This window comes from Pogoniulus pusillus, chromosome 8, assembly GCF_015220805.1.
Source record: "Pogoniulus pusillus isolate bPogPus1 chromosome 8, bPogPus1.pri, whole genome shotgun sequence".
Taxonomy (NCBI): Eukaryota; Metazoa; Chordata; class Aves; order Piciformes; family Lybiidae; genus Pogoniulus; species Pogoniulus pusillus.
The window spans coordinates 24,496,282-24,519,755 of record NC_087271.1 but is presented as its reverse complement, the minus strand read 5'-3'; the positions used below and the strand labels follow the sequence as shown (position 1 = coordinate 24,519,755).

The 23,474-nt window shown below is 38.5% G+C and overlaps 1 protein-coding gene across 8 annotated transcripts in view; it reads left to right on the top strand.

Moving 5' to 3' along the window:
* MAST2 (microtubule associated serine/threonine kinase 2) overlaps positions 1 to 23,474 on the top strand; it is a 193,575-nt gene that overhangs the window by 118,778 nt on the left and 51,323 nt on the right. For 7 of the 8 annotated variants that reach the window (XM_064147647.1, XM_064147645.1, XM_064147649.1 and 4 more), the window contains 5 exons: positions 4,840 to 4,931; positions 10,935 to 11,010; positions 13,809 to 13,829; positions 16,373 to 16,451; positions 22,112 to 22,266. In XM_064147647.1, coding sequence (XP_064003717.1) covers positions 4,840 to 4,931; positions 10,935 to 11,010; positions 13,809 to 13,829; positions 16,373 to 16,451; positions 22,112 to 22,266 — 423 coding nt within the window. The remainder of the gene's footprint in view (positions 1 to 4,839; positions 4,932 to 10,934; positions 11,011 to 13,808; positions 13,830 to 16,372; positions 16,452 to 22,111; positions 22,267 to 23,474) is intronic. The other variant, XM_064147646.1, reaches the window with a different exon arrangement.

The following is a 23,474-nucleotide window of genomic DNA, read 5'->3' as shown; positions in this document are numbered from 1 at the left end:
GATTTTGTAATTTTTTTGCCATTGTGAATAAAAATTTTAAATACTTATTTTCATTTCCAAAATGTCTGTTTCTCATAAAGAAGTCTTTGTAAAGCAAATCAACTGAAACCAAACTCCTGTAACATCAGAGGAGAATTAAGTGAAGTTTGACAGTACACTGGAAAATATGGAACCACAGATAGCTTTTGTAGGTATAGGTACTCAGAATTTTGGATCCCATTTTGTAGGCATTAGGGCTCACTGAATTAAATTTCAAATCTGGAACAGTTCTAATGTTGGACTTCTGATAAGTTATTTTGAAAGGAGGTAATGCAAGAGTTAATCTGACACTGACAACCTGGAGTGGTTTGCAAAACCAGGACTTTGTAACTAAAAATCAGTGATGTGAATAAAATGCATCAATGATTACTAACCAAAATGTGATTTAAACTGTACCTTTTATGTATGCCTTTTTACTTCAAGTTGATTTCTATCAAAGTCTTTGGGAAGAATTGTGTGGTCAATGCTAATCCTGTTTGCTTGCATATTGAAGAGCAGCTTCAACGATGAGAAATTTTTCAAGGCCTATCAAGTTAGATGGCTTTTGAGAAACTTCTTTATCATTATTAATTTCCAATAACCAGCAACTCTATGAAGTTAACTTGGCAGTTGTGTTTGGCTAATTATTTTTAAATTGTTTTTCTGTGGCTCTTGCTTTCGTTACTTGAATGCCTCATGGACATTAATCAGCTTTGCTCAGTGAGTTGGAGGTGTCCCCTGAGTAAACTGCTAAAATAAAGAATCAAATATTGATTTATGCTGAAACTGAAACATTGATTTGTTTTTCAGACTGAAAATGCATGTGGAGCAAGGTGTACTAATGGTGCTCATTTTAGAGGCTCAACATCAGATTGTCAGCACCTACGGGAAGGTTTGTCAGGGTGTAGTCGAGGAGCGCCCGGGCTGCGTGCAGCTCGCAGGTAGCGCTACTGAGTGTTCACATAAATAACTCTGGCTTGGGGTGCTAGCTCCAGGACACATTTCACTGGGTCCAAAACCAGTGTCCAGTTACCAGACCCATGTCTGATGTCCTGCAGTGTTCAGTTTCAGGAATGTGTTGGGAGCACTTCAGTCCATGTAACAAATGTTATTTTTACTGCAGGCGGAGAAGTTAACTCCAGACATAGTAAAAGCTCTATTTCCATAGTGATGGCAAAGGCATTGTTTCCAGTATTGGGATATAAACTGTCCATGCTGCTCTGTGTGTGTGTATGTGTGTTCACAATTAAATCAAGTTGTTGTTGTTGTACTTTTGGGGATTTCTAGGCTTGGGTTTGGCAGCATGGTTGTGGGCCCCTGGCAGCCCAGGGCAGGCTGCATGTTGACAGCATTCCAAAGCACTCTCTGGTCTGGAGCTCAACTCTCTAACTCTGGGCATTAAAGAAACTCTGCACTATTAAAATTGTATTTCACCTAAACTGGAAGACCTGGAGGGGGTTTGTTCTCTGAAATGATGAAGTGGGATCTAAGAAAAAATGGTTAACAAGACCCATACCAAGCAGTGAGAGGAAAGGAGGATCAGTGTGAGGCTTGCCTTGCATTTAATGAAAACTGCAAAAATTTGGCTTATAAATAAATAATAATGCCTGGAATCTCTCTGGACTGGTTGCAAACTTTATTCTTTTCCTTAGTTAAAATGCTCAGAGGTATAGGTAACCTTTTCCTTTTCTACTTTCTCCTTCTAATACTGTTTTCTTATGTAGATTCAATTATTTGTAGGGCAAGGAAACATATGGTATTGTTTGGAGAATTTGTGAACAGTAATAAACAATAATTAATGCTATTTAAAGAAATAAATTATGTCTTCTCATTATCATTTGCCTTGTAGATCAGTATTGAGCCCAGTACTGTCTGGCTGGCTAAAGTGCATCTTCCAGGAAATACTTTTTTCTTCATTTGAATTGGTTCTGCCCAAACTTAAATTGACTAATTAGAATTTCTTTGGCACAAGCCCTGGTTAAAGCCAGCTTTGTTTCTTTCATAGTTAGCTGTCTTTCTTTAGGAGGTGCTCAGATGCCATAATTGTGACTTCTAAGGTACTTCTGCCTTCATGTTACCTCATTCCTTCCCCTTTTTCTTTTGTATTTTTGTGACTACCAGAATTTCATCACTCTGGTTCTATAGTTCCTCTGGGATTCCAAGATCTGTTAAGAGTTTTGTGTATACATCCAGAGAACTCTCTTCTGCCACCAGAGAGCATGATTTTATTTGTCTGTATATTTTTCTCATCATATAAAATGGAGTCAAGAAATTAGAAATTTGGGGTTTAGCTTTAGTGTTTAAGCTTTGCCTTACTGCCAGCACACCTAGCGTCATAGAAGTGGCTAAACGGGCCTGAGTAATGTTCCCACTTCCTAGATTGGAGATCCAGAGAAATTGAAAGTTATCCAATTTTGAAAGTATAAAGAGAATAATATTTTATTCCTAACTTGGGGTTAGGCTTTGACTCCAAACCATTCCTGTCTCTGGGTACATTTGTGTAAACCTGACCTATTTTAACGGGTCTCAGCTGTGCTTGCTCTCCAGCCACTTTAACCCTTTCCTTTTGCTTCCTTATGTTTGCCAATACAGCAGAGTTCAGTTTGGCAAATGCAGGCAAGCAGTTAAAAAGCTCTGAGTTTGGGACAGTTAATTTTTCCTTGTTATTCTGTGATTTAAATACACTAAGTTTCCATAGCCAGCTCCAGACATCATTGTGATGAAGTGCATTTAGGAACTCTCTTTAGCAAAGGTATATGACCATAGAGGATACAGCTGCTTTGTCAGTGTACTAGTGTTTTATATTGAGTGAGATCTTAAATTCCTATATTATCATTTGTATTAAAATATATCATATTTTTTCTTATTTCTTACATATTATATTAGAATACTCAGCATTCTCATGTTGTGAAAAAGATTTTCTAGTAATGTAAACATCATTATTACTTAATATTAATGTTGGAATTGAGTTTTCTGGTTTGGCTTGGGTGATTTTTTAGTTACTGGAATAGAGTAATTGAAAACTTATTTAAATGAATCCATGAACCTGGGATTTTAAGCTTCTTAAAATCAGACCATTAGTTTTCCCCTATAGTGTACACAATGGCAGTCAGGTTTTGGATGGACTGTTGTTGAATAATACATGAATGTAGATGGAGAGCGTATGGAATCAGTTAGATAATTTTGAGGAATGCTTTAAGTATACCAAAGAGTCTGAATACCAGTTAATGGTGCTTCAACTTTATTGTTGTTTATTATAGTTGGCAGTTCAGTGAGAGTTCTTCTGCATTGAGTTCTCTGGTTTCTTATAGAACAGCAATTAAAAAAAAACAGCTTACAAATAATAGTAGTCAAATGCTCTGTATCCTGTGGCAGCAAAATAGTTTTGCATTACACTGTAGCTCTTGGCAGTCTGAACATGTTTATTGCTGGGCAGATCCGGCAGATCCAGAAGATCGGACAGTGCAGGAAGGACCAAGGCAGATGTCAGCATTGGGGGCTCTGCAGGCAAACAGGCTTTGTATGTGCCTGTGGTCACCCAATGTGGAGCTTCATGGGACACCACCAGAGCTGGCCTGACAAGCTCTTCATTCAACCTCTGCTTGACCTTCCCCGCTCCTGTCTATTCTCCCACCCCCTTCCGAGATTTCGTTACTTGTTTTGAGAACTTCTGAAGTCAGCAACTGTTTCTGCCATCTAGAAAGCTATAGAAGCACAGTGAACAAATGTCTGTAGCTTTAAGATTTGGTCAGTTGTGAGATTTTGCTGGGAACATAGACCATTTATTCTGTTTGAACAAGAGGAAAAATGGTGATCAGAAGGTGATGTAAGTATCTACTTGTTCTTCTTAACAGCTCCCCAGATTTTAAAAAACGTTTCCCTTGCCCATTCCTGTTACTTTTATCTTCTTCAGATAGCTAAATATTTGCTACTAGCAATCATAGGCTGGGCAGCAAATAGGGGAGCACATCATTCTCTTTGTTTAAGTTCTGAAACTTCAGTGAGAGGCAAATACATGAGCTGCCTTAGTCAGAAGTGTTGCTTTTGTTGCTGTAACAAAGTCGTAGCAGTAACAGAAGTTGATTTTTGTTTGGGAAAGGGCTTCTGTGAAACTTGCTTTTCCAGGTTTTCTGTCTGTATTGATGCATGTGTTTGTGAAGATTCTTGAGTCTCAGGTTTTAAGTTTTATTAGTAATCCTGCTCATCTGCTGAGTTGTGCTAACACTTTGCTTCATAACTCCAACTCTGCAATAAGGAGTATGCTCTGGTTTCTCATAGTAATAGCAAATACTTGTGACAGATTTATTTGCTGAGTTAGATACTAGGATTCCTGCTCATCTGCAGAATTGTGCTAATGCTTTGCTTCATAATTCCAGCTCTGGAATAAGGAATATGCTCTGGTTTCTCATAGTAATTACAAATGATTATAACAGATTTATTTGCTGAGTCAGATATTAGGAAGAATATCTGAAGCACTCTGGGGTATTTTACAGTTTTCTGGATGTTTTGGTGTGATGTGTAAAGCAAGAGTTGCTCATATTTTCTGAGTCTGGAGTTGTGCTACCAATTATCTGGCCTGTACAGCATGAACTGCAGTTCTGTATTGCTTCCAGCATGTTAAAGCACTTGTTGCTGACGAAGTACCTTTTGGCCCTGTATACTTTCTTTTTTGCAGTGTCACTACCAAGATTGAGAGCATGAGGAAATGTTGACCTAAATACTGAGAGATTCCTCCCTAGCTCAAAGATGTTCTGCAGGACCTGCCTTCAGATGCTCGTGTTCATCTGACCATTGCTTATTGCTTATCTCTCTCTCTTTCAGCTGTCGGACAAGCAACAGAAAGAGTTTGATTGTAACATCCAGCACATCTCCGACTCTCCCACGACCACATTCCCCTCTTCATGGACATACAGGTAACTCCCTATTTTTTACCTGGGAATCTTTGGGAAAAACATCAGTGTTCTTTCTAGTGAGTTTGAACATAACCATACCTTGCATCAAAATATCCTCTTTGAAATTAATCTGATTATAGCATTTCATCTTTACTAATTTGAAAAGGCTTTCTACAGTTTCAGAATAAGTGTTTTATGTCCTTATCTGTTCTGCACTTTCTAATTCATTATCATATCCATCCTTCACTCTTTCTGGGGAGTTCAGTCCTCTTAATATCCTGCAAAAGGACTGGAGACTGAGAACCAAGTAAAATAAAAATAAGTAACTATATTTAGGTAAATCTCTTACTTTGAGTCTTCTAGCATAGTTAATATGTGCCAGTGCTTTCACTGTAGTTCTCATGAGATGAAACATCCTGCTTGTTTCCATATGCCTCCAGCAGCCTGGCAGATGTGCTCTGTGCTATCTTAAGGTCTTTATCTGCTGTTCAGAGCAACTTGAGGTGTTTAGGATTCTCTTACTTTTTTTTTTTTTTAATTCATTACTGCCAGTTTTACCATGGCAGCAACTGGGAAATGCTCATTTCAGAGCAAATGCATAACTGTTTGTTAGTCATCAAGGTGAAGTGTGTGGAGATGGTTGTTCAGCCTACAGTAATTACAGATTTTCAGAAAGGGTCACACATGCAGATTCAACAGCTTGCCTAACAGCATGTTCCCTTGATGTTTTTATTGTTGAGGGAGGTAGGTGCTGTGTGACTACATTGTTGGGCTTAAGATATGGCCCTAACAGGCGCCAGTCAGTAGCTTAAATCAGCTTGAACATTTGTGGCACATCATCCACAAAAGAGCACGTCTGAAAGCACATCACTGTTGCACGTGAGACAAGTAACTACTGTTTTCATTATAATCAGACTTACTTCCTCCTACGTGACAGTATGTTCTGTAAATACTTTCTGGAGATTGAAACTAAGGAAGTACTGAGAAAGAACAGCAAAGTGAGAGTATCTCAGCTAGAAGGAACCATCTGCTTCTGTTTGCAGAGCATTGCATCTTGAGATGTGACATCCAGCCTGTTGAAAAGAAAGAGGTGACAAAGTTATTGTTCAGGAATGCCCATGAAAGTCTCAACCACTCTGCATTTTCTTAAGTATCTGGTCATATTTCCTCAGGATGCTGTAAAGCCCAGTCACGGAAGGCTAAGAAGTTGCTTAAATTACATTGTTTGTTTTTTTTAATATGACCCATGATTTTCAATTTAAAATGTGAAGAAAATCTTAAAAATGGTATATTAAAAATAATTTCTTTTTACTATACAATCTCAGATGAAATGCAGGGCCAAAAATTTGTGGAAGGCAGTTCCCTTTCACTTCAAACTCCATCAGTTCTGCCATGCTTGCTTATAATAGGGATAGCTTTGTAAAACTGAGTTACAACAAGGCATTTTCCTGGTAGAGATTCTCCATCTGGTTATGTTGTGCTCTTTGTTCTTAGAGTTGACATATATGTTGAATTTACCAAATTTTAAATTAGTTGTACAAGCTTTTAACTGAAGTAACTGAGAAGGTGGTCCTTGAAATAGGAAAGGAATGTCCTCACTTGGCAGGTTGCAACAAGATGTTGATGTGATCATTGCTCAGGAAACAAATGCAGAAATGTTTACAGTTTATTTTCTTTAGATTTGTTTTTCTCCTGTCTCTATTTAAAAAGTAGAAAGTTGCTTCAGTGGTTTTGAAGCTAAGGCTTTACAAGTTTCTCTTCTATTAGAGATACACGTCTTCTAGAAACAAGAATAACTAATCAGTCGTGTGGTGTCTTTTCTTTAGCAGTAATGGCCAAATATTTCCAGTTTTTGTTCTGATGTTGCATATTTTTAACTATTTAAAACTATTAATTAAAGGGAAATCCTTTGTAACCTCCAAGAGTAGCCAATGGAGCATAGGAAGGCAAAATACATGTATTTTGAGTTCTCTAACAGTACTATATTTAGGTGTCCTCCCTGGGAAAAAAGAGTTTATACAAGAGACAAAAGTAGATGAAATTTAGAGTAGAGTCACAAATATTTTCATAAGAAATACCATATACGAGCTGTGAATTTGAGAACAGGCTGTGATATTTGTTTAGTATTTGAACAGAATCTATCAATCTGTTTGTTCAGGCACATAGACTGCTAAGTTACTAAGAGATATGCTGGAACCTCTCCCTGGCCTCTTTTGTCTTGAACATGCTCGTATTAATGGCCATTTTGAAACTCTTTCACGAATCAAAAGAACATTAAACTTGCAGAGAAATCAGGGAGACTTTTCAGGCACCACTCTAAAGTGAAGACCTGAATGGCACTAGCCTCAGGAGTTACTTTTCGCTATGTAAAGTAAAAGTCAGTGGGTGTGATACAGCGCAGTTGGCTTCCCATCAAGTAAACCTGCCCCCCAGTGAACACTGATTCAGACAGATACCCTTCTATCTGAAGCAGCATCCAGATAAGATGCCAGGCAATTTCATGTCCTAGAAAATGTAGAGGGAAGGTAATGGTTAAGAAATACCAACATTTAGGATGAAAGCAACTCTGCCATGAAATCACTCCTGATTCAAGGATACTCAATAGATTTTAAAGTGTGCTGATTCAGTTTTCAAACTGTATGAATGAGCTGTGTGCACATCTTTGCCTTACATTTAGTTATATTTCTTCAAATCCATTGTTAAAAATCTGAACGTTAGAAAGAGGTTACGTCACTTTCTGTGAGGGTGCTTAAACTTTTTGAGTCATTTCAAGTATTTCAGCATTATTTGTGTGCTCAGGACGGCAGCTAATTCTGTAGCATGCAAGATCTTCAGCTGATTGTGTTGGTATTCAGCAAATATTGGTGGTATATCCTGTGTAGAAAACCACAACAACTTCGGTTTTTTGCATTTCTCTGTTGTTTTGGGTTTTTTTTAATCTCAAAACGGTTCTAGTATGAGTTTGAAGACTCATTACCTATACAAGTGTCGTGCGTGTGGATGATAGCAGAGGCTTTCCCTTATCTATTGCCTGTAAGGTTGTTTTTGTATTTTGAGGGTAGGTAGTGGCTGTACAAATGCTCTGGCTGCATTCTTCCTGTGCCTGGAAAATGTAAAGGCTTGTACCTGAATTATTAACGTTCATGTAAGTGCGTTGATTTACCTAATGGGCAATCATTCTGTGTAACAGCCTCCCTTGAGACAGTTGTTTCAGGTTCTGTAGTAGCCACCTATAACCCTTCAGCAACAGGGGAATTTACCTTTGCTAACAGAATAAATAGGGTTTCGATCAGCCTTGGTGAATGAGACCACTGCATTAAGGCTTCTCTTATTAAAATTCCTTCAACTGGAGCAGATGCAGCAGTACTGGGAAATTTTAGGGAAAGTAGTAATTCCCCTTCTCCCTGTTGTTGTTTTAAAAGCTTCACCCAGACTTGAATTGAGTAGAAAAACTAATTGCTTTTCATTTTAAAACTAGAAGAAACTCACAGGGGATCTAATTAAAATTCCGGTGTCTGGAAGGAAATATGCCATATAAATCTGAGCAAGGAGTTGCTGAAAAATTAGTGGTATCTCCATAGCAGATTGTGCAGGCTCAGAGGAGTTCAAACACCCACATGTTTGATTTCAAAATTTAAAACCTGTCATTACCCAATTTGCTCCATTATTCTGAAATCCTATTTTGATCATGATCTGGAAAGTTTACAAAAGATCGATGAAGATACAAAAAGGCAACAACAGTTCTGTGACTGTTTATAACAGAATCGAGCAGTGGACTCGTTCAAAAAGATTGTCTTGTCACAGTAGGGTTAATTGTCAGTAAATCTTGAGAAAGTAGGAAGCAAAGACCAAGGTTCCCACCGACACATGCAGCCTTCCTTGCTTTGTTTGAAGATGTGCAAGCAGTGGATAGGCCTCCAACTCCTGCTGCGCTTCCTCCTGATCAAAAACCTTCAGCTTTCTGCTAGCAAGTAAATGACGACCCTAACGCTAGCCTTGTGCTGCTGCCAGGACATGTGTGTTTGTGCACCATCGAGTTGTTCACTTTGTGGCTATTGCAGCCTTCTTTCATCTTGTAAGCTTGCAGTGCCACCTAGACTGCCAAACCACTCAGTCCGCTCTTAACTCAGAAGCAGCTCAATGTCTCTGCTTTTCTGCTGTGACCATAGGAATTAAAATGAGTACAGGCTTAATAACTGAAGCATGAAAAATTATCTAGTTATTGATTTCTTGTCACTTGCTCACTTGGGATGTACTGGGAGTGGGTTAAATGGTATCCAGTTTGGGGTGAAGCCTTGCGTTGTGTTATGTAACATGGTGAAGTTGTTAGTGATTAACTAACAGCACAAAAGATAACCAAGCCAAAGGAAGACAAACTTGTTGCTCAAACCCCTTGTTTTTAATTTAGTTTGCTCTTGGTGAAGCAGATTGTGGAGTGGTCTGGAATTTACTTACTTGTCAAGCTCTCTCATCACCCCGTGACACATGTTAGATCAGTTTGGGGCTGCTTTAATCTCAACCAGCTGCTATTTTTCCTCTTCTATACTTCAAGACCAGATGGACTTTGCAGACCTGTATTGTGGCCATCCTGATATCCCAGAAGGTATCAGCTTGTTCTCCTTACATGCCAGGTGTGCTTGCACCTTGGTCAAAAGAAGTGGAGAGATACTGCTGCATTTTTTTTGTGAACCAGTTTTATAGCTGAAGTGTGAGTGAATGTTACCTTTTCTGAGCACAGTGATTGTATTTAATTTCTGCTCAGTATTACAGTTCAGATGTCTGAATAACTAGGGCTGAAATTAATGCAGCTTAATTATAACCTGGATGGGACTATAACCTCTCAAACAGTGCTGGCCTGGGAGGCAAGCTCAACACTTACTGCTTCTCCTGAAACAGACAAGTCCTTTGCAGATAACTCATCACTGATATTTCACTTTTCAGCACGACTTTTAAAATAAATCAATTTTTAATGGAATCTAAATTTGGAAACATTTCTGATGAGCACACTTGTACACCTTGCAGTGTATTGCTTGTCCAGTGTCTATTTAGTTTCCCTACTCTTATTCAAATGTTTATTGTCTGTGGACAAAGAAATTGCTGTTGGCATATGTTTACTATGTATAGTTTCTCTTTTGTACTTGTGTTAAGGATCTGAAAGAGCAAACCACTTAAGAATATGCCTGCCAGAAAGCACACTGGCTGACTCAAAACTTCATATTCATCCATAATTTTCAAAGTTTTCTGCAGTTAGTCTGTAAATTATTTCAGAAGGACTCTCTACAAAATGCTTGCTTTTTACTTTGTAATAAAAGACCTTGCAAAATACCAATTACCACCATATGCTTATGCATCGTATGGCAGAGAAAGCCCAGAGAAAGTAATCTTATGTCAGGTGAAAATTGTTCTTTTTGCCTTACTGTGTAAATTCACTGGAAATTTTGTGGTGGAAGTATTATTTCAGAAAAGTGGTTCTTGAAATGAATGCTGATACATTATAGGCTGATCATCTTATGTATGTAAAGACCTTTTTATTATCATGTGCAGTTCCTTTGTTAGGTCTTTTTTTTTTTTCTTTTCCTCAGTCAGTTTTGCATTCAGCCTTGGTGTACAGCGTGAAGAAGCAATTTCTTACCATTTATTATTGCTGAAGCTGTCATCAATGTAATTTCTTACTCAGATTTTCCATTGAGAAGTGTTAAGAAAAGCTTTTAGATAGAATTTATTGCAAAATATTAACTGTTTTGTGTACGTGTAAGACATTACTTATGTAAAAGTAAGGAAGAAAACATACACCTTAAATTATTTTGAAAGGAGGGGAAATACTGATAATCCATTTTAGAACATTTCATTAGCAAACTAGTTCTCAGATGATCAAAGATTCAAACCTCCATATTTTCAATTATTTGTGGCTACAACATGCAATTGAAGGACATTCTGCACAGTGAAAACTTATTCCTCTTGTTGCAAGTATGAACAAAAGCTTTTTTGGGTGATTTTTTTTTTTTAATATATTTTCTCAAACAGGTAGCAGCCCTTTGGACAGTCCCAGGAACTTCTCTCCAAATGCACCTGCTCATTTTTCCTTTGTTCCTGCCCGAAGGTAAGGCAGGATCTCAGGATCTATTCTCTTTGGGTTAGCAGAAATGGCTCGCGGGTTAGAAGTTTTTGGGTTGTGTTTTGCTTTCTCTGACATTTCATATTTTATTTGATGTTATTTTATTTTAACATGACTTTTAATATAATTTTATTTTTATTTTACTTTGTACCTTTTGGTTTAGAACTTGGCAGTTCCCAGAATGGATTAGGTGCTTTCCAGCCCTGGGGGAAGATTAAGTTAAATAGTCAATGCTGCCTCAGGCAGAGGCAGTGTTCTCCCAGAAAAGATGACACGTAGGGCAAGTGATATGACAAATAATTTAGTCATAAAGATATTAAAACCTGTTATAATCAGCATAATTGCATTCAAAATGTACTGATCTCTTTTGTTATGTCTGCACAAAGACTTATACATACCTAAAATTAGGCATGCACAACTGTATGTGCATTCATTGACTGCCTTCTGACTGGTAGTAACTTTTTTGTTTCCTCTGCTGTCTTGGGCATTGGTGTCAAGAGTAGACTATTGCTCTAATGAGGAAAATAACTGGTAATTGAAATGACAAGTCTACAAGAATGTCTAGAAGAGCAGCATTAAAGAGATCTGAATGTGAAGCTGTCATGTCTCCTGCTGCAAATGGTGGACAAACGTGGGATACGCTGTGTATCAAACTGCTGTAAAGAAATCTGATACTACAGTGATGAATTTAGTGTAAGGAATAGGGTAGAAAGAAGAAAGACAGCTGGGAGAAGCAGGCAAATAGTGTGCTAAATGTTGTATCTCAGCAGGGAGGCAGAAATAGATAATGATATGGAAAGTTACATTTTGTGGAGAAATAAAGAACAGGAAAAAAAAGAGAGATCCCAAGCAGGGTTTGTGCACAGTAGCACAATTATTAGAGTCAAATGTGGGGATGATAATTTGGATTTGTAAAACTTTGTCTTCGCTGAAATAACCTCAGTCTGTGTTAAAATGATATGAGGCTGGGAATCGTGTGATCATCCTTGAGAGGAAGTAAGTTTTCTGAGAACGACAGTTTTCCCTTTGGGACTAGTTAGAAAAAGGACAGGTCTCAAAACTTCAAAGAGAAATAAAGGGTTAGGATTTGATGAAGTGAGGCACACCTTTCATCTGAATTGACAGGTAAATCCTGGAGTGTTTCTCCATTGAGATGATTTGCTTAGAAGACCTGGTGTCCTTGGATACCGTTTGAAGTAGATTTTGGTCTTCAGGTCTTATGTAAGAAAAAACTTTGTAATAGTGTGTGAAATGTGACAGACTGGATATGTATTTTCCTGTTGCTTCAGAGGAAAAAAAAGGTAAAACAATTCAAATGGTCTCATGGCATCCACCTTTATTTTTAAAGAGATACCTGAGCATGATCTGGATGTATTTAATGAGCTCTGCCAATGTCAACTGATTTTTTTTTTAACCAGTTCTCACAGTATCTGGAGTTCTGGATCCTGGGACACAGTTAGAAAGTTGCAGCTGAAACTGTTGTCAAAACTTAGTAGAATTTTTTAACAACAGGTTTCACCTTGATATTTCAGCATCATTGCTTTCTAAAATTTGAAGCAGCAGGTAAATGTTGCAATAGTAAACCTTTGAAAAGTGCCTTTTCAGACATTTCCATTTAAAAAATACATATTTTTAAAAGTGATGAGATGAATAAGGATTGTCTGTCCTGTTGAATACTGTGGTTCATTTTACAGTATGCATTTTCCTACCTATACCTTTTCTGTCATTGAAAAGATTGCTTAAGTGCATATCTTGGTTAGAAGCTTGTTTCTATTTTCTGCTTGCATTACACCCTGAATTCAAGCAGTACCAATATGTATTTATTAGATTATTGTGTAGTAGTGTCAGAGTAACTTCTACATGATAGTATTAAATAATTGCAAGGGTGTGTTGCTTCGTTACTCCAGACAAAAGGGTATTTCACTATACCCTTTTGATGTTAAGAAATTGTTCATACCTGATATCCTCTTTTTGCCAGCTCAGAAAACATTTGTTTCTGATTTTCTGCCATGTATATTTGGGATAATTTCTTGATTTGTTATTCTGTTTGGAGCACCTCTGCTATGAGCAGAGGCTGAGGGAGTTTGGGCTGTTCAGTCTGGAGAGGAGAAGGCTCCCAGGTGACCTTTAGTATCTTAAGGGGACCTACAAGAAAGCTGGGGAGGGACTTTTTGGGGTGTCAGGTAGTGATAGGACTAGGGGGAATGGAACAAAGCTAGAAATGAGTAGATTCAGACTGGGTATTAGGAAGTTCTTCAGCATGAGGGTGGTGAGACCCTGGAAGGGGTTGCCCAGAGAGGTGGTGGAAACTCCATCCCTGGGGGTGTTTAAGGCCAGGCTGAATGAGGCTCTAGACAGCCTGATGTAGTGTGAGGTGTCCCTACCCATGGTGGTGAGGTTGGAACTGGATGATCCTTGTGGTCTCTTCCAACCCTGACTGATTCTATGATTCTGTGATTCTATGACATAATTTGTGATTTACACTCTTACATTATAGCTCTGTGATTCTTGGGACAGAGTAGGAAACACTTCTCTAACTGGTGATTAATCATGAATCTCTTGTTGGACATACTTTTAATGATTGTGTTGTAGCCACAAAGTTAGCATGTTCAGGAATCCTCCTCTTTAAATAAGGAAATGTATGGTTAGTACTGTCCATATGCACTACAAATGGATCCTTGTGGAATTCCAGTAACAGAAGGTGAGGACTTTTTTTCAGAAATCTCATGTGCATCTTTTACTTCTCTCTCTCTCATTGTGATTGTACAATTTCTTCCATACAGCCACGGACACAGAGCAGACAGGTAATGTGTATTGTATTGCAGCTGTTTGTGTTTGTATACAAACTGTGCTTCTGTGCAGCTCAGCCTATGTCCCTAACATGTTCGTGCTGTAATAACCCCATTTAGGCACTCAGCTTCTATTCTTTGGTAATTGAAACAGGAAATCTCTGCACTTTGACTTAAAATTGTAAACAGGTAGTGCTCTGAAGATGCTTTGTTCTTCTAGCACCTTCATGTTTTGAAACTGATCTGAAGTTCATTAAAGAGCTTTTAGCTGCCGTAAAGATATCTTTTTAATTAACTCTTTAAAATGTCATTTTAGAGGCAAAATTTGTTGCTTGCCTGTTTTTTATTGTGCTAGCAAAAGGCCTGTAATATGTAAGATAAAAGACCTAAAAATGTCTTTGCAAATATCTTTTCCTGAAGCAATATTGCATGAAGTCTCTCTAAAATTATGTTTATTAACAAAACACTGAAGTAACTTTGAAATGTTTTGCATAACTGGAGGAGGAATTTTCTTTTAAAGTTTTTGTCCTATTGCCTTTGATTTGAAAGATTTATGCTCTTGTCCCACTTCTTGCTGCTAGAGTAGAGCTCATAGCATTTTCCTGAGTGCTTAGCACATTGCTTGCCTAGATTGCATCAGCAGAAAATAGCTGAAGTGTGAAGAGGTATCCTGTAATTTTCTCATTGACAAAGGCTTTTTTGCTTAATTTTGTCAAAATGAGAACTCTGAATTGAGGCAACTCAGTAAAATTGGATTAGGCTTTCATTTTGCAGTAAACATCAGTGACCTGTGCATTCCTGGTTACTGTTTGGGAAGTCAGGACTATACTGTCTTGCTTTGGGACTGAGAGTCCAAACTGATGTTGAAGCATTGACCCAGATATTTCCCCAGTACCCCTGTGTGTTACAGAAAGCTGAGTGAACGTCATTGAAGTTTCAGTCACTGACCACATGATGTAGTGAATTCATAATGCTGACATTTGTTGTTACAAAAGGAATTTAAGTTTGCTGGAATTTTTTTGAGATTGTTCTTTTACATTGTCTTGCCAAAGAAAACATCACCTGTGTCTAAATGGGGTTTAGCTGTGATATAAGCATGTAATTTAAATCTGCATTGCAGTTTGGTTTACTTCTTATTTTTGCTTTGGTTAATGCATGAAGCATGAGTCTTCTTTAAAAACTCTCTTAATGTTCTTTCAGCAATGCAGATCAGTGGGTTTATATTTCCCACTTGTTCTAAGATAGATGACAAAGAGGAGTGATGTGTGTCAGTGCCTAAAAATAAAAGGAACCATATCTGAAAAAAAATAACACCAGACATTTATGTGTCTGGATGTGCAGTGAACTTTCTTCTGAAGATGAGGCTTCCTGAATGAGGATAGTGAGAGATATTACTGTGACAATGATAGCAGCTGAGTTTTTATAAGCACTATTTCAGACCTGTACCAATCATCCAATTTTATATTGCACTTACATTAATGAATGTGTACCCCAAACCCACTAAATCTTTCCTGAGTAAGTTGTAACTATGAACTGCTCTAATTCAGCTTCACTTTATGACCGCTTACTGATAATTTACTGTAATAAAAACAGCAAACAAGTGGAGACTGATGTGGGGAACTGACTTCTTTATCATCCATCCTGACATGCAACCAGACTTGGTATAGGACACAAAATGCAGCCAAGACTAAAATAAAATCAGAGGCAGAAAAAGCGCTGAAAGCGGCCTAAATGTGGTTCAATTTCTGTCCTCACCGAAGTGGATTTTGGGGTACAATAGAGTTTCAAGGAGGGCAATACTGATGCTTTTCAAAGCAGTCATATAGTTCCTCAATTTTGATGTTGGTAAAAACAGACCTTTTCTGCAGTGTCTCCAGGATGTTTTGGCTGCTTTCCCTGAGGGTCATGTTTCTTTGGCTACAATAGAAAATAACTAATAATATTTTATTGACTGGAGGAGAAAGAGACCCTAAGTGGAACTTCAGTGATTTCTGTCTCCTGTATTTTGAATGAACCTCTTGGCTCTGTCCATATCTGCTGTAGTGAATTTAATTCATCAGCTCTCAGGCAATGTGCTAGGCAGGATGCCTTCTGACAAGGTAAACAAACGTATCTGCTTTCAGCCAATTCTTGATCTAATGTGATTTTTTTCCTCTCAATTTGAAACTTTACTTGAAAGACAAGGAATTACATCAGTAATACTCTTAGGAGTTACTGTCTTTTTCAGAGAAGTTGGAAGGAAGCTGATTTCATTTGCCTGTTTCAGAAACTCCAAATTTTCAATGCTCTGTAGTATCTACAAAGCATCCACTTCATGTAGGAATCTGATGTCCATTTACTTCATGTTTTCCAAGGTCATTTGCTTTTGCTTTTACAACTTGCCCTAGCTGTTTTATTGCAAAAGGTCATTGCAATTAGGATACATGATTTATCTGAATAAGTTAAGAATTTGGTAAAAATGTGAGGTTAAGAGATTTGAGGGAGGAAAGTGCTTACTTCCCCCAAGTACTAGCCACAACATATGCCTGACAGTAATTTCTTCTGCTTCTTTTCTCCAGAACGGATGGACGCCGCTGGTCTTTGGCGTCCCTTCCTTCATCTGGATATGGAACAAACACTCCCAGTTCAACAGTTTCAGTAAGTGGTGTAAACTTCTTCAAGCAGTTCAGTTTGTACAAACACTCCCTAACAAATCAGCTTCTGAGTCTTTACTAAAATATCTGGTATTTCTTCATTGTTTTGCTAACATTATTTATTATACTAATTATTTTTAAAATTATTTTGATTATTGGTTCTGCTGCTTTTTCCTCCCATTTGCCAGCTCCTATCATCTTGCACTTTGCCTTTAGCATTGGTAAAATGTCAGTGCAGCACTTGGCTCAACTGATCAGTTGAGAGGCACACTGAGTCAGAAGTGGTAGAGCCCTAAGAGACAGTTCATAATCATTAGCCACCTCTCAGCTCTTTTATAAATGGGAAATTAACTTCTTGTTGGCTTTCAAGTTCTTAGTATGAAAATCTCTGCTAACAGTGTACCAGAAAGAAAAACTGTTAATCCCCATCTTTGACTCAGCTCCAATAATTTGAACCTGCTAATGAGGCTTTTCAGTTTCTGCACATTAGAAAGACTAGCTGCAGTTTGCTTGAGTTCTGTACTCTCAAAAGGCTAGTGTGTCAATAATCCCAGCAAGGTACCAGCACTGTGTTAACCCTTTTAACACTCAGATGCTTAATGCCATGAAACTTACTCTTTAGTTCATGCAAGTTAGGTGTTGTGGTAGCAACCTTGAAAAGCCAAGCATAGAGAAATTAGAAATGTTAAGGCTATCTGTACAGACTCAATGTATGTGTGTTCTGGTGAGTGTCTTCAACTGTGTGCTCACATACCACATCACTGCCTCTTTCCCTAGTGCTTCTACTGATCATTTTGGTTTATCTCTGCTGTTTAGAGTACATTCCTAATAATTGTAATATCTGCATTAATTGGAACTCAGTTCTCAGTGTTATTTGAATCCAACCCTGAATAAAGTATCATTATTTTCCTTCTGAGCTGTTCTGTTAAGTTCATCCATAAACTTTCTAGTGCCTCTCAAGCAAAAATTTATCATCACAGTTCCTTAGGAGGTGAGTGTTTAATTCAGTCTTTGGAGCAAGAGAAAAAAAATGGGGTCAAAAGATTCCTTGATATGATTAAAATTTGATTTTGCAACATTAATCTCATCTCTATAGCTTTATATTTTCAGACACATTACTACAGAGTCCACATTCAAGAAATTCCTGCAGTTTTCACAGTTTGTTGGGTTTTATCCTTGAGATAGGAGTTTGTTCTTTTTTTTTAGTTTTTTTGTTTCAACCTCCTTAGAGGGCATGTGACTTCATTTTAGTGTCCTATGGGAAAAGTCTCTCTGCGTGTGTGCAGGTATATGGGCAAGAGTACAGAAGAATATGAGAGAGGATTGCCTAATCAGTAGGAAAAAGATGCCCCTGGTTTTGCTGTCAAGCAGTATTACATATTCAAACATCTGAAAGCAGCTATTAAAAAGGAACTTTGCTTTTGCCTTTATGCTCTTAGGTTAAAATCTCTATATGTATAAGCCATGGCTAAGTCCTCTTCTGGATGCAAGCTATGGGAACCTGAAGCAGGTACAGTTGCTTTCTGTATGGATGACATCCAGATAGTTTTATCATTGCTGTATGGATGACATCCAGATAGTTTTATCATTGATAGTCACTGTGAAATCTTCCAAGGTGCCTGTCAAGGTAATATTTTTGGAGAACAAACTGCCTGCAATGTGTAGGTCCTTCATGGCTGTGGATCAGTACCTTTTCAGAAGTTTTCAGTTTGACCAGCCCTTGGGTGGACGTCCACAGAGAGAGTGAAACAAAACAAATTTCACAATCTGTTGTAAGAATCAGTCCTTGCTCTGAAATAGGGACATTAATGCTACTTACAGAAAGTTCTCAACTGTCTGACATGGGCAGGAAAGTCTATTCGTCTCTTGTCACATTACCAGAAATATCTAGGTAGTTTGATAAACATTATTCTAGGAAAAAAAACCCACCCAAACAACAAATCTGATAGGCAAGTCACACAGAAAGCATCAATTCAAATGGTGTAAGTATTGTAAGCAACAGGGTGGCATAGTGAGGATTGTGAAGTAATAGTCATTTTTATGTGTAGTAGATCTGGATTCACCTTCTTGCAAGGAACAAATGAAAGCCTGTAATTCCCAGACTTTTTTTTTTGCCTAAATGACTGAATCTCACTTCTTGTCCTTTCTCTGCTTCAGTGTTAAAATCTCAGAAAGACATTGAAGTGGGCATTTAGTCAGTAGTGACACAATTCTTGGAGCTATTAAACTTAGTATTACATTTCTAAGCCAATCCTAATTACTACTTGTCTATGACAATACTATTGTCGTAGTATTTCATAGACTGAAATGAATTAGAATTGGTCTGAATAACTCTTTTGAAGCTGATAAGCAGTATTATTCCTCCTTAGACTTTAAAACTGAAGCAAGAAGTAGTCCAAGGCAGCTTGTCAAAAGGGCACAAAGAGTTCATGCCACAGATGTGGATTTAACAGAATTTTGGGCTTCTATTTATTGTGATCGGTCCTCAAGCTCCAATTTCTTTTTCAAGCAAGGTATAAGGAAGCCAGTAGACCTTCTTTCTGGTGTATGTATCAGTAAGAAATTAAATGCCAAGAGACTGTCAGTTTGGTGTTCTCTACGGCAGTTAGAGCTGACCTTCATCTCTGTGGTCATAGATCAGCCACTCTACCAACCAAACAACTGATCATGTATGGTCTTTATCTTCAAGGCTTGCTTTAATTATTCTCTGGAATTACAACCTTTGTGATCTGTTTGCTATTAAGGGGAGAAAGTTGAGAAAGGATTTTGTTGGGTCATCCATGAGCTGCTTAGCATTGCTTCCCTCACTGGTTTTGCTGCTGGGAGAGAAAAAGATTTTTAAGTTTTTTTTAAACTACCAGGTTTGGTTATATGTTGTTTTTTCCCCCTAACTCTGGTAGCTATGTGCTAACCTTCTTAGTGTGGTAGTTTTAGTTTCATTTTGTTTTGAACACGACATGTATTTGTAATGGCACAACTTCAGTACCTGCTAATCCAGATCTGTAAGACACCGTCCTTAGTATTTCCTGCTCTGTTGCAGGATTTGGGTTATGCATCATGAATGAGATGCCAACTGACACCTGCCTTTTCCTGAAAAGTGTTGCTGTTTTTTCATAGGCAGGTACTTCTTCCCACTCTTCCTATTGTGTATGACAAAAAGAAAGACATCAAAGAAAGCTCTTGGAAGTCAGAGCTTGCATAAAATTATGTACCACAGGGTGAGAATCTTTCCTCTATCTGGCATAAGCACTGTGTACAGCAGAATAGCTGTGGGTGAAGGGGCTATCAAATGTCCAAACTCCCTATCTTGGCTTCAGTGTGCATTGGATCACTGTAAGCTTATGCACCTTTTGGGTAGAATCATAGAATCATGGAATCAACCAGATTGGAAGAGGCCTCCAAGATTATCCAGTCCAACCTATCACGCAGCCCTAGCTAATCAACTAGACCATGACACTAAGTGCCTCATCCAGGCTTTTCTTGAACACCTCCAGGGATGGTGACTCCACCACCTCCCTGAGAAGCCCATTCCAATGGCAAATCCCTCTCTCTGTGAAGAGCTTCCTCCTAACATCCAGCCTATACTCCCTGTGGCACAACTTGAGACTGTGTCCCCTCATTCTGTTGCTGGTTGCCTGTTAGAAGAGACCAACCTCCACCTGGCTACAACCTCCTTTCACGTAGTTGTAGATAGCAATGAGGTCACTCCTCTTTTTCAGGCTAAACAACCTCTTCTCACAGGGCTGTGCTCCAGGCTCTTCACCAGCTTCATCACCCTTCTCTGGACACATTGCAGCACCTCAACATCTCTCTTGAGTTGAATGGCCCAGAACTGGACACAGCACTCAAGGTGTGGCCTGACCAGTGCTAAGTACAGGGGAAGAATAACCTCCCTTGTCCAACTGGCCACACTGTTCCTGATCCAGGCCAGGATGCCACTGGATCTCCTGGCCACCTGGGCACACTGCTGGCTCATGTACAGCTTGCTATCTACCAATACTCCCAGGTTCCTGTCACTGTATGGACACTATGCTGGAGGTGACTTCGCAACAGGATCCTTGCATCTTGAACTCAGAGGGAAACCATGGGGAGTGGTGACTTCCAATTACAGCCATTCTTGGAGAATTTGTGTGTGTCCTGAAGCTTTCAAGGAGAGTTTCTTTTCTGCAAATACCTCTGTACAGTGCAGTGGGAGTAGATCTAGGGTCTGGAGCCAATTACTGTTTTATCAAAGAATATGTTCATTAGGTTTGTAAGTTGTCACACCCAGAGCTCCATCTGAGTCTTGGCTAGAATTCTGTAGTCAAGACTTGGCCAGGTAGGATGTGCAGCAATCTGCTTAGATTTAATTCAGTTCAAGTATAGCTGTTAACTTCTTGACAAATTTGGATGCACTGCATTAGGGGGTTTCAGAGTTTTCTTCTCTTTGCTACCAACACTGCAAACATGCAGGACTTGGTGAAAAGCCTGTCCAGCATTTGGCTTTCATTGCTTGGCCACACTTCTTAGCTTTCTTCTTCAAAACTCAGCTGCAGCCCATAAGTCTAGAAAAGCATGCTAAGTGAGTTAAACATTTGGTCATAAATCATGTATAATTCCCTCCTACCAATATTTCTGGTACTAGGACATAGTGATTTTCAGTTTAGGTGAGGGTCATTGTAGCAAAAAGCAATTTTTTTTCCACTGGAACAGTGGACATAATTAATTTAATCAGATCAATATGGAGCCTTGAAACTTAGGATGATATATTTAATAAGGCCCACTGGTGTTATTCAGTGGTACTCTGGCTGTTCAGCACTTTCCCCCCCCCTCTTTTTTTTCTTTTAAAGAGGATTTTTAATTTGTCCTTACATAATGTATTTTCTTACTTTTGCAACATGGAAAGAAGCATTAAAAAATCACATGAGAAAAAAAAAACATTCATTAGTTCACCTACAGGTTTTTCCCCTGGAAAATCCAATGTTCAATGTTATTAGCATTGCCAGAAATATTTATTTTAATCTCTGGTTTCTTGAGGTTTGAGAATTAAAACAATTTCATAATAGGACATGTGCCATATATATGTATTAGCTTCTTAAAAGAAATGCTGTTTTGCTTTGTTAATCTTTTCAACCCTACAAAGTCAGCTACTTTCATTTTATTTTTGCCTACTTGGTTAGAGAAGAAGAAGCCTGATGGCTAAAGGAAGGAACACATAAAATGCTGACCATATGCAACAGCAGTTTCCAATGAGAGCCATCAATCAGCAAAAACTCTCAAGTCTACACAGCTCCATAGCATTTTGCATGCCAGTGAAACTTCTGAGCTAAAAGAGCATGAGGGTAAAGGAAAGAAAGTTGCTCACCACTCCAGGAACCTCCTTGTCCTTTCTAGAGTAGCACTGGTACTCACGTACCTTCCTTTCTGTTTCCTGATGGTGAATCACCTGCATGATGAAGTGTAATAGTTCCAGAAGTTTTCCAGATCTCCCCAGGTCTGTCTTTGTATGTTAGGGGTTGGCTTAGCCTGACAAGAACAGCAAGAAGAGGCACCTGGTCTGATAAGTAGCTTTCTTTTCCGCTGGAGTGCGCAGTGTCTGGCAGAATCCGTTCCTCTTCCATTCATTAGCTGACCCCTATGCATGCGTTTAGTGCATTTCTTTTCTGTATTTTTTTCTGTACTCAGTCATCATGCTCATCTCAGGAGAAGCTGCACCAGCTGCCCTTTCAGCCCACGGCAGATGAACTTCATTTCCTGACAAAGCATTTCAGTACTGAGAGCATCACCGATGAGGAAGGGCGCCATTCTCCAGCCTTGAGGCCTCGATCTCGCAGTCTCAGGTGAGCTTCAGGTTGTTAGTTTGATTTATAAACTGTTAGACATATGGATTGCATCTCTCTGTGTGCTTTCAGATCTAAGAATAGGCATTTGTATTGTTTTGTTAAATGGTTTGGAGATTATTTTAATCAGCTGAGATTATTTTAATCAACATTTAATCTACTTCACCTAATCAAAAAGGATTTTTATTTTACCTTTGACACTGAGGATTTGGGTTGGAAGATGATCAGCACAGTCTGCTTTTGTTTCTTCACAAGAACTCTACAAAAACATGATCCACAAGCCTCTTGAACTAAAACTATAGGATACAGGTTTCTTTTAGTGAAATTTCTTCTCAGAATTTTGCTGCATTACTATAAGGAAGTGGTTACAGTCACTGTTAATAACTTTTCCAGCAGCGCTTCTCAAGGGATATGAAAACTAGAGTAGATGAAGTCGAAACCTTAAATGGAATTGCACCCAAGAGCAATTTCATAATAGTGCTGAAAATGTTCTCCTGCATTAGCAGTTGACAAATTTTTACTGTTGCTTTGGAGAACTGATTGTTCATAGATACCTATCCAGGGGTTATTTCCTTAGGCAGTTGATTTTTCTATCCTTTAAACCAGAAGCAACTAGAACTTCATCTTCCAAAAGATTACAGAGTGGTTGAGGCTAGAAAGGACCTCTGAGGCTCGTCGTGTCCAAATCACTGCTTGAACACATTGCCCAGGACCGTGTTTAGACTTCTTTTGGATATCTTCAGGGACAGAAATTCCACAAACTCTGTGGGCAATCTTTCCTGCAAGTCTCTAGCAATTATGTGAAATAAACCCACAAACATTTCTTACCATGGCAAAAGCCTTCAGTTTTGCCATGCATGTAATGCTGGACCAAGTGAACAAAAAGTCTAGAGATGTGTACCTGTAGACACCACAGTTTGAGGAGAAAAAAGGGATTTATACAACTAAGGGACAAGGTTATGAAGCCTTGCTTCTGATCTGAAATGTCAGAAGTGGATATTAATTAATTAGTTAATAGGCAAGATTCAGGAACTCTGATAGCTGGAAATACTGAATCCGTGTGCCCAGCTCAGAACCTAGACCACAGTTTGTAATAGCAGAGGATGAAACAGGCCAAGATAACAACAAAAATCCATGGTGAGTATTGTGGCATGGTAGAGCTGACCTTTCACGATTATTTGTAACTATTGGTATGTTTTAAAATTCAG